The 12,080-nt window shown below is 42.5% G+C and overlaps 1 protein-coding gene across 1 annotated transcript in view; it reads right to left on the bottom strand.

Annotated features, from left to right (window-relative positions):
* The window catches only part of cdh13 (cadherin 13, H-cadherin (heart)), a 487,795-nt gene that overhangs the window by 95,128 nt on the left and 380,587 nt on the right, over positions 1-12,080 (bottom strand). The window contains exon 8 of the mRNA XM_072694879.1: positions 11,469-11,609. Within this exon, the coding sequence (XP_072550980.1) occupies positions 11,469-11,609 (141 nt within the window). The remainder of the gene's footprint in view (positions 1-11,468; positions 11,610-12,080) is intronic.

Here is a 12,080-nt window from a genome sequence, read left to right on the forward strand (position 1 = left end):
GGGCAGCGGTGCAGAGGGCAGAGCAGAAAAAAGAAATGCTCTGCGAAAAGGTCAGGCGAAAAACAAAGGCTGCTCGATGGTCCCTGCTTGGGTGCTTTGCAAAAGCAGTGCAGATCTGAGTAGACCGCAATGATTCAATGGTTTTGAGCCTTCCTTAAAGGAACAGTGGACAGTTTTCCACAGCAGGTTTTTTATTTTCCTGATCTGTAGGCCTTTGTGCTCAGACACCAATGAGTCTGTAAAATCCTTTTAGCCTCCAGAATAGCCTGACTGGTCCACAGCATGGATTCTACAAAGAGCTGGAAGTGTTCCTCAGTTCCTCCTTTGGCCCCAACATTCTCGACTACATCCAGCAGGTTTTTTTATGTTGTCATCGACCAGAGATGTGGAGACCATGAATACCTCTGGAGCGAACTCAACCAACCACTCTTATCGACGTTGGATGCCACCACTTTGGAGAGGAAACCAGCTTAGGGCGACTCTTTATAACATCTGGGCATTATCCCATGAATCCCATTATGCCTTTATTACCATGTTAAAAAAAACTTTTTTGAAAGGTTATATGTACAGTAGAACCATTTACAAAAGGTTTTTAACCAATGTGAAGAACGTTACGACCAGGCAAACTTCTTAGCAAACAGAAGAGGGATCTTCTACAGGTTTTCTACTGTTGCAGTCCATCCACATTAAGGTTTTATGTACTGCATATTCAGAGAGATCAGTGCTATACAGAGCATATATACAGTATACACACTGTACTTTTACCTTTTACTGCTGTGTGAACGTAGCCTAACTGCCTGCTTGTCACTCGACAGCACATGATAAGTTCAGATCCCATCAACACCACAGTCCTCCATGGCCAGGAGCCAACCATTTCTGTGTTGTGGTGCAGTGGAACTGCCTTTTATGGAGTGATACTGCACTGTGCACTGCCGGTTGCTCTTATGGCTGAATGCAAACAAATCCTCACACTAATGTTCTGACATCTAGTGCAAAGACTTCCCAGAAGAGTGGAGGATGTTACTACAGCAACAGACCAGATAGCTAGAACATGCCTTTGGACATGTAATGTATGTTTCAGACAGAGTACGGGGTAAATCCTTGTCAAACCTTAGCCAAAGACGTCTAGATGGCTAGACGACCAAAACCGTAAGAACAAAGAGCAAAACCAACAATGTCTGACTCAAAACTTCTTTAAGGGTTCGCTACACCACTCTCCAGACGTGAGAAAATTCAGAAAGATGTCCTTCTAGACACCACTGCTATACAGAGCATATATACAGTGTATATATATATATATATATATATATATATATATATATATATATATATATATGTATATGTATATATATATATATATATATATATATATATATATATATATACACACATTGTATATATGCTCTGTATAGCAGTGATGTCTAGAAGGACATCTTTATGAATATGCAGTACATAAAACCTTTACATGGATATATATATATATATATATATATATACAGTCAACTTAGATACTTCCACATGCTGTTTAGGCCAGCAGTCTGTATTCAAGGTGCACTTTTGAAGGTATTTTTCCCCATTAAAGGGCATGGTATCGAACTTAGCATCAGCAGAACAAATAAATAATATTAGGCAATAGCGAGGCACTGTTGGCTTACGTCAACACTGCCATTAATCATCTAATAACGAGCCTAGGCTCAATCTTAAAACAAATAACATGTCAGGGGATTCCGAGTCAGCTTTCCTTGTCTGCCTTCCTCATAAAAACGGGATTATGGCACAGTAAAAAGTTAATTATTGTGGCAATTCCCCTAAGTATCTAATGATTTCCGCAGCAAGGCAGACAGAGCTATTCTGAGTGTGAGAAAGTTGGTGAAGGCAAGTAAAGAGAGATGCTGTTAGGAGGATTTCTGTCTGGATGAGATCATCATGATGCAACTCTGTGACAGGTTGTGTAATGAAGAAAAATGAAGTGGTGGAGCAGGAGAGCTAATGGAAAAAAAATGGCCATAAAATCGGTGTTCTGTTCTTCACCTCAAAAAGATCACATCTAAATGCGTAATGCTACAAAGTGATGCTGTGATGACTGCAGAGCGCTTCTACACTGATTGTGTAATTTTACCCTGTTTTTTATTCTCTCAGTACAGTAGATTTGCTTCCACGGTCTGATGTTGAGGCTTTTGACAATTGAGCGCTGATGACTTCAGAGATTTCAGTTTATGACCTCCTGATACTTGATAAGCAGGCAGTTCGACAGTTGTGCCCATTGACTGCAAACAGTTCTGGGGTAATGTGCATGGTTTCACAGCTCTAGAGAGGTGTAACTGTCTTAGGCAACATTCACACAGCAGGTAAAGTGGCCCAAGTCTGATGTTCTCACCCACTTTTATTTATCATCTTTTTAACATCACCTATATCCATATATTCTGAACAGTACACACTGATGTGCATGAGCTTCACGAGAAGTCTTGCCAGCATCACAGGTGCTATCAAGGAGGACCAGGGGCTGATAGCTGGGCATATTACTGAGAATGTGTTTGAGCTCCCTGTAAAAATAATTTAGCAGCAAGTAACCTGACCTGACCTGTGTGCATGTAGCCACATGGTGGGAGCATCAATAGAAATGTGTATGTGAGTGTGTATGAAGTATTTGTGTGAGTGTGTGAGAGGTGAGAGGGTGTTTTAGATCAGACCTTGCGTGTTGAGAACTCTGACAGCTTGGGGGTAGAAGCTGTAGCACAGTCTGGCAGCGATGGCTCAGATGCTCCGGTACCTTCTGCCAGGTGGCTTTGCCGACACAGCATGTGGTGTAAATGTCCATGATGGAGGGGGAGAGAGACCCCGGTGATCTTCTCAGCTGTCCTCACCATCCGATGTAGCTTCTTGTGGTCAGAGACGTTGCAATTCCCAAACCAGATGGGATGAGTTAGATGACAGTGAGTCATCCCTGAGTTAATTCATTTTTACCTCCAATAAATTTTTACTGTAGCATGACTGTAGTTGGACAGTGTGGTCTTATGTATTTTCCGACTGGGGTAGATTGATGTGGGATGTCTGGGATGGGAATTATGTGGCCTTTGTGTGTCTCTGACCACCTCGGTATGTCGTTTGAGTGATTACAGGATTATAATGCGTCCATCTGTGTCACATCCAATGAAATAGATCGGATTTGGGCCACTTTTACCTTTTACTGCTGTGTGAACGTAGCGTAACTGCCTGCTTGTCAGTTGACAGCACATGATAAGTTCAGATCCCATCAACACCACAGTCCTCCATGGCCAGGAGCCAACCATTTCTGTGTTGTGGGGCAGTGGAACTGTCTAATGCCGGTTGCTCTCATGGCTGAATGCAAACAAATCCTCATGCACATGCTGACATCTAGTGCGAAGAATTCCCAGAAGATTGGAAGATGTTACTCGGTTTGTGCAGGTAACTATTACTGTGCAGAATTATTAGGCAACTTAATAAAAAACAAATATATTCCATCTTACTTGTTTATTTTCACCAGGTAAACCAATATAACAACACAAAATTTAGAAATAAACATTTCTGACATTCAAAAACAAAACCACAAACAAATCAGTGACCAATGTAGCCACCTTTCTTTACGGTGACACTCAAATGCCTTCCATCCATTGATTCTGTCAGTTGCTTGATCTGTTTACGATCAACATTGCATGCAGCAGACACCACAGCCTCCCAGACACTGTTCAGAGAGGTGTCCTGTTTTCCCTCCCTTGTAGATCTCACATTTCATGAGGGACCACAGGTTCTCTATGGGGTTTAGATCAGGTGAACAAGGGGGCCATGTCATCATTTTTTCTTCTTTTAGACCCTTACTGGCCAGCCACGCTGTGGAGTATTTGGATGCATGTGATGGAGCACTGTCCTGCATGAAAATCATGTTTTTTTTTAACGATACCAACTTCTTTCTGTACCACTGCTTGAAGAAGGTGTCTTCCAGAAACTGGCAGTAGGTCTAGGAGTTGAGCTTCACTCCACCCTCAACCCAAAAAGGTCCCACAAGTTCATCTTTGATGATACCAGCCCATACCAGTACCCCACCTCCACCTTGCTGGTGTCTGAGTCGGAGTGGAGCTCTCTGCTCTTTACTGATCCAGCCTCGGGCCCATCCATCTGGCCCATCAAGAGTCACTCGCATTTCATCAGTCCATAAAACCTCAGAAAAATCAGTCTTAAGATATTTCTTGGCCCAGTCTTGACGTTTTATCTTATGTTTCTTGTTCAAAGGTGGTCGTTTTTCAGCCTTCCTTACCTTGGCCATGTCCCTGAGTATCACACACCTTGTGCTTTTTGATACTCCAGTAACGTTGCAGCTCTAAAATGTGGCAAAACTGGTGGCAAATGGCATCTTGGCAGCTTCACGCTTGATTTTCCTCAATTCATGGGCAGTTATTTTGCACCTTTTTTTCCACGTTTCTTGCGACCCTGTTGGCTATTTGCCATGAAACGCTTGATTGTTCAGTGATCACGCTTCAAAAGTTTGGCAATTTTAAGACTGCTGCATCCCTCTGCAAGACATCTCACAATTTTGTTACTTTTCAGAGTCCGTCAAATCTCTCTTCTGACCCATTTTGCCAAAGGAAAAGAAGTTGTCTAATAATTAAGCACACCTTATATAGGGTGTTGATGTCATTAGACCACACCCCTTCTCTTTACAGAGATGCACATCACCTGATTTACTTGATTGGTAGTTGGCTTTCAAGCCTTTAGAGCTTGGAGTAGGACAACATGTATAAAAAGGATGATGTGATCAAAATACTAATTTGCCTAATAATTCTGCACACAGTATATACTCACATACACACTGTACTTTTACCTTTTACTGCTGTGTGAATGTAGCCTAACTGCCTGCTTGTCAGTCGACAGCACATGATAAGTTCAGATCCCATCAACACCACAGTCCTCCATGGCCAGGAGCCAACCATTTCTGTGTTGTGGTGCAGTGGAACTGCCTTCTCTGGAGTGATACTGCACTGTGCACTGCCGGTTGCTCTTATGGCTGAATGCAAACAAATCCTCACACTAATGTTCTGACATCTAGTGCAAAGACTTCCCAGAAGAGTGGAGGATGTTACTACAGCAACAGACCAGATAGCTAGAACATGCCTTTGGACATGTAATGTATGTTTCAGACAGAGTACGGGGTAAATCCTTGTCAAACCTTAGCCAAAGACGTCTAGATGGCTAGACGACCAAAACCGTAAGAACAAAGAGCAAAACCAACAATGTCTGACTCAAAACTTCTTTAAGGGTTCGCTACACCACTCTCCAGACGTGGTAGAATGGAGCAGGGAGAAGTGTAGACACCAGTAAGTACTAGGAGTCCCTGCTGTTCCAGGAAAGCAGATCACCTAGATCCACCCTGTGCAAAAGCAGTGGGGGAGCCCACTACAACACCCTTAAAGAAAAGAGCGCTTTGATGAAATATACAGGGTAATCCAGGGAGCATCTCTGTATGCGTGTGTGGCCCTAACAGCAGTGGGCTGGGTTTGAGTCTGGCTTGCGGGCAGAGAGGATTTATGAATGAAGATGCGCTCTATTACAAAAATATATATAGCGTCGCTGCCATGCAAAACACTCATATCTCCAAAATGGCAACTTTACAGCAGAAGGAAATAAGTGTCTCAACTTTCAATGAAAAGTAATGTAAAAAAGATTTTATTCCAAATCACTATTGGTCCATTCATCATGGAATTTTATAAAGATGTGAAGAACGACAAATTCATGTTATGTCGGAAAGTGAGAAACGACATGACGGCGATGTTAGGTTAGAAAATATAGCTGGAGGTAATGTGCTGCTCTCCAGTGTTACCAGTTTTAAAAGCATAATATTTGAACTCCACTGATAGATGCAACGAGCAGAAAAGTGCAGACAAGTACACTATATGGACAAAAGTATAGGGACGCCTAGTCATCTAAATCTTTATTGTGATTGTGTTGGGTTATCTGTCTCTACTGTCCAGGTAAGAAGGCTTTCTACTAGATTTTGCCATAGTAACAAGAGCCTTAATGAGGTCAGGATGTTGGCTGATCACCACTCCACATCATCCCCCAAAAAATTGATCCACAGATCAATGCTGAAGGGCTTTATATCCCTCTAGCTCACCCCTGGCATTGGGCATTAGATGCCAATAGATTCATGTTTATCTGCTCTAGATAGTTCTATTCTACCAGCAGTACCTCTCTACAGAGACTAGATAAGCAGTGTGTGTGTGTGAATGTGTGCATTTGCACAGCTGTGTCAGCAATGGGTGCAACTTAAAGTAGGTAAATGCATTCATTGCACAGGGTGTCCACAAACATTTGGACACACAGTGTACACAAGATCAACACTGTTTGTATACTTCGAGTATTTCGTCACCATGAAAAAGATGCAATCCACAGCAGATTCGATCGAAAAGCCGGGCTTAAGATTAAAAACTGAATCACTGAACTGAACTCCAGCAGCTTTCTGAAGGCACAGTGAGCTACCTTCACTTGACTCTGCTACTTCACTTGTCGCTTTTCAGCACTGTGGTTGTAAAGGATGTGCTGCAGAAATACCAAAGGCCTTCCCCATGCTTTTTTTTTCTTTAAAACGTTTCTCTTCACTGTTCGAGTGAGATGAGAAATACGAGCATTAGCTGGAGGTCCTGGCAGGACAAGGCCCGACATCACTTCAGAACACCCACATTCCTCACCCACAGGCCCCACACACAGCAATGCATCACAGGAGCAGGTCAAGTGAGCGGGGAGAGGCGAAGCGTCTGGAAACCCTGACACAAGCACTGGGGCTTTTCCATTAAAAAAACCCATGACTCAAAACCCATGAGCGGCTGCACTGCACTGCACTGTCCTCTCTCGCTCTCTTTCTCTCTCTTTTTTTCTCTCTCTCTCCCTATGCTGATAAAGTGCAGAGATGCCATTTTCTAAAAAAGATCTAAAAAAAATCAGTGAGACACATTTTAGGGTGGCTAGGTTAGGCTGTTCTCTTTGCTATGCTTCACTGTCCTGAAAGGTGGCCTAATGTGGAATTCGTTGCCATCAGCAGCGAGAGCATAATTGGCTGTGCTGCGTCTGGACAGCACTGAGGTCATACACAATATCATTCACTACTTGTTCGTCTACTAATTCTGTTCCCTATAGTTCCCAATAGTGCTCTTTATAATGGTCTGGATTTGTGGGATCACATGTGGGGGATAGTGAATAGAGCACAGTTTCAGGCACGGCTCGAGTTATTAAAGACATTAAAGCAGCAATATGTGACAATTGGTATTTTTGCTTGAGTTGTGAAGTGTTTTTCACTTTTACACCACTGGTCTTTGAGCCATCCTGATCTGGATAGTTATACAACATACATTTCTGGACAAGCTGAGAGATCCAGAAGCGACATCTGAAGTAAGTGAAAAGATCTCATTCACACTGGCCTGGAGTGGCAATAAAAGAGAAGCCACTCTCCATGTTGCAGTCAGTAGAGCATCAGCATGATTTTCAAGCTGTTATTTTCAGGTAAATTTTCTACATAAAGCTGCTTTAATATACATTAAAATTAAGAATATTTATTTCTTCCTAATAAAGTTGACTAAAGAATTTGACCTTAATCTCAGTGACTAAAAAGAATTGCTCTTAAACTTTTATTTATTTATTTTCTCATTTTCAGGACTTAATCCTTTAAATGCCCAAAATGAACACTCAGCGATGTGCAGTGTGTTACCTACCAGACAAACCCTGGAAGTTATCCAGCAACTATTTAAAGAGAAAAAGCAAAGGCCAGAGAAGATAAGTGTGTATGTGTGTGTATGTGTGTGTGTGTATGTGTATGTGTGTGTGTGTGTGTGTGTGTGTGTGTGATCCAGTCCATCACCTGAGTGTATGTGAATCAAAACTGTCACCGTGCCACATCTCTGATTAAAGTGATGGATAAGCTGCCAGCTTTTACTCTGTGTATTTGTGTGAAGAGCTCTGGACAGACTTAGCAGAAGAAAAGCGGATGTGTGTGTGTGTGTGTGTGTGTGTGTGTGTGTCTAAGTGTGTGTGTGTGTGTCTAAGCGTGTGTATGAGTGTGTGACTGACGGCTGAAGAGCCTGGTGAAGGTCTCCGGGAGGAAACTAAACAGCAGCCTAACAGGCAGGCAGTCGTGCACAATCGGAGACTCGGTTACAGCTCTGCTAATGAAAATAAGGCCAGCGATTTGTTGTTGCTGCTGTTGTTGCTATTATTTCAAATAAATAAACAGCTTCTTCCCTTGAACTTGAAAAGATAGAAACCTCATAAACACGTATTAAAAATAAATTCTAGATGCATCTAGAATCTCACAAACGCGCTTTTGTTGTGCTGTTGCATCCATTTTCCCATTACCCATCCGGGGCCCTGTGGGACGTTTACAGCTCTGTGCATTTTCTAAAGCAGAACTGAGTAAGACTACCTTTGATTTAATAAGAAACCGTCCTTGAATTATTACCAGGCAGCTGTGAGTTTTCTTTATATCAAAAGATAAGTAAGAGATCAGGGATGCTCAGCTACACTACTGGACAAATGAGCACTTCTCGTCCTTCTGCCACAAAAGAAAAGCTTTGAATCAAGGAATAGACATTGACATTGACATTGACATTCTGTAAGACCTGGGATCTATTGCAATGATCAAGGAGGCCACAACAAAGACAGTCTGTGGAATTACTTCACACAAACGCTCTGCATGTAGACGTAGTCTCAAGCCCAACTGATGCGCAACTGGCCGTTAGAGTTACTGTTGTAGTGGTATTGAGGTACACGATATGTCCAACTGTTTGTAATGAAAGCACACACAAACAGCTTGTCTGACCCTTGTAGAGAAGTATTACCAATAGACAAGGGCCCCTGCAGCAGGTAAACATGAGCCTGTTGGCACCACGCTTAATGCCAAGCATAGGCTAGAGGGGTATAAAGCCCCCCAGCATTAAGCTGAGGAGCAGTGAAACTGTGGAACCCTCTGGAATGATGGTTGGTGCTCCATCCAATACTTTTGATGGGGTGAGTTGAGGAGTTGGAGATGAGATAGGGTGGTGGCCATCCAACACCTTGACCTTAAATGCAATCAAATCCTCACAGCAAAGCTCCTCCAAAAAATCATAGAAAGCCTTCTTCCCTGGACAGTAGAGATAGTTGCTCCGACAACTATCAAAAGAAACTTGTTTTCAAAAGAAACAATGAACGAGCAGGTGTCCCAATATTTTTGTCCATATAGTGTATGTTAAGTATCTTTGTCATTCTGCTTATGCAGTTGTACAGTAAAAAAAATGAATTCTTATATCCCAGCTTAGAAAGCTAGGGTCAGAACACAGGGTCAGCAATGCTACAGCAAGTGAATTGCTCAAGGACCCAACAGGCAAAACTAAGCAGATGTGGGCATTGAACTCACAACCCTATGAATTTACTATTGCATGTGATGTGTGAGTGTGTTGAGTCTAAAGAACCTTTTAAGGGTCTAAAGAACCTTCACTTGATGTAAAGGTTGCTTAGTCTCACACAGAGCTAATGAGATGGCTCTTAATTTGAATAGTATATCCAGACAACATGCTCATGTGGGGCTCACATGGGTGACTACGTGGGTTAGGTGGGTTCCAGCTGAACACAGGCTCTGAGTGGGTTTGTACATACATTATAGCCCACCTTAATCTCGCATGGATCCCATCTAGGCCCTGTATGCAGTGTACAACCCAAACAAGGCCAATGTTTAACCCCTCCTGGTCACAACACTGACCCTGGTGGGCATTCATATGTGGGGCTAACGTGAAACCCGACTGGTTCTGGTTCCTAATTGAGCTACCAACACAGACCCCACATGGACATGTTAGCTGGGTAGCTGGGATATTACGCTATTGTGTTTACCACTTCACCCTGCGCTGCCAATATAAAAGGAAGCACCTTGAATAGCTGAATAGCTTCTGCTTTGGCTGGTACACGTGCCAACTGAAACCAATTGAATCTCCTGTGATGGGAGATGTTCATCGTTTTGAAGCCAACTATTTGTTTCTTATAGAGCAGCTCATTAATTAGTGTTCACTGATGTCAGTGTTCATGGTATTAACCGAGTGTTTGCAGCAAAACAGAAGTTAATTTGGCTTAAATGCTTTTGAGCAAATAGAAAAATCATTACAAGCATCTTTGGAAGCAATCAGATGCCACTAAATATTTAAGGTAATTTTGAGTTGTGATTACTTTTAAGGATTTGATTACATTTGCTTAATTAGGCTGTTATTTAAGCTGGTAAGTCATTACTCAAAGATTCTGTGGAAATAACATCACTACACCACTGGGTCTTCACAACAAAGAAACCAAATACCACTGGACTATGTACATCATACGCTACGCATACGTCAGCTTACCCAGCCAAGTAAGAGCACTACACCTCAGACCAGAAAACACTACATTCTCATGAAAAATGATTATTTCACAGTATTGCGACCTCAGCCAGAGCCATTGAAAATCAAATTGGGATGACAAGCTCTTGCCACATCAACCAAAAATGAACCAATGTGTTCAGCAGCAGCTATGTCTGGTAGGCTTGTGTCAGGCAATATCGACTGGAAGGTCTAAACAGTTTGCTCAGCTAGGAAACCCTCATGTACTGTGAAGAGGGTTAGAACAGGTACAGAAAGCTGAGGGAACACAATTCTGGGGCAAATAAAATTCTGGCAGTAATTCTGGAGGATCTGGCTCAACAGCTCAACATTTCAAGGCAACCAGGCAGTTTATTTTTTCAAGGTAAAACACTAACTACAAGAAAGCTGTGCAACATCTAAATGTGCCTCAAAACTGAAAACCTCCTTTTCCTTGGTTTGTTGAATAATAAGAGTTCAACACATGGAACTGGCATGCGCTATCTGGGAATAAAGTATTGGGACACCTGCTCATTCTTCCTTTCTTCTAAAATCAAGGGTATAGATAGAGATTTCCAGCTTTTGTTGGAGTAACCTTCTCTACTGTAAAGTAGCTGAAGCATTCATTAAAAGGGGTGTCCACAAACATTTGGACATACAGTGTACCATGGGCCTGAAAATAAAATCTAGCACAGCCAAAACAGAGCTGAAAAAATGGGCCAATTTCAAACTCCCCAAAACTGTTATGTAACAGTCCTGACTCGTTATCTTTACACCCCAAAAATTTGCATACACCCAACCAGCTAGAAAAAAGCATGTTTGTAAGGGCTGAATGCAATTGTTACTATAGGTGAACATGGAGGTGAGGCTAAAAGCCTTCAAGCACTGACTGTTCACCTGCTGTCTGATAGATCCACTCCTTGGCACCTGAAACCGATCAGTGGTGCTAATATAAAGGCTGCAAAGGTGGTGTAAAGGTTCTACGGCATCTTTAAATGTTAAACAAACAATCTCAGTCTCCACCCAGCTACTTGTCTCACCCTCCTCTCCATATTTCTGTCCTCTCTGTAACAGCAGAGAACTTAAGGGGGAATAATCATGTTGTCCTACCAGTGAGTGGGTGAATTCCGGTGCGTGATCGTTCCTGTCTGTGATGGTGATGGTGGCTGTGGCAGTCCCTGTCAGCCCCACCTCACTTCCCGCCATGTCCTTAGCAACAATCTCCAGCTCGTATTGCGTGGTGGGCAGAGTCTGCAGGAGAGAGAGCATAAACAACAACACAAACAACAGGTTTAATAAAGTTACCAGACATTTAGGCCCTGTAGTTAGAAGGCGCACACTCACAACAAGGGTTAACCACTGTAATTAGCCAAGTAATTGTTCAATCGCTGGTGATTTAGCACTGGTTAAGCACTGTCAATAAGCAATGAAAACAATTGCGTGTGCTCTGTTCAGGCATTTACACTTTCTGTCATCTGACGAGAACAAGGGCAATTAAACGCTAATCAAAAAATCACTGAATAGACTCCTCACACTCCTCGAAACGAGGGGAAAAAAGTTCTGTGGCCACAGTAAAGCGAAATTGAGCCGTTCCCCACGACAAACGCCTGAGTTCGCCCTCGAACCACAAAGCTTCATCAATAGAAGCCGACAGACAGACCAGTCACAAGACTGAGATTTCCTTTGCATTGATTTGCAGTCATTCTGCTTGGAGTGTGCAAA

The sequence above is a fragment of the Salminus brasiliensis genome, chromosome 13 (genome assembly GCF_030463535.1).
Source record: "Salminus brasiliensis chromosome 13, fSalBra1.hap2, whole genome shotgun sequence".
In the NCBI taxonomy this organism is placed as follows: Eukaryota; Metazoa; Chordata; class Actinopteri; order Characiformes; family Bryconidae; genus Salminus; species Salminus brasiliensis.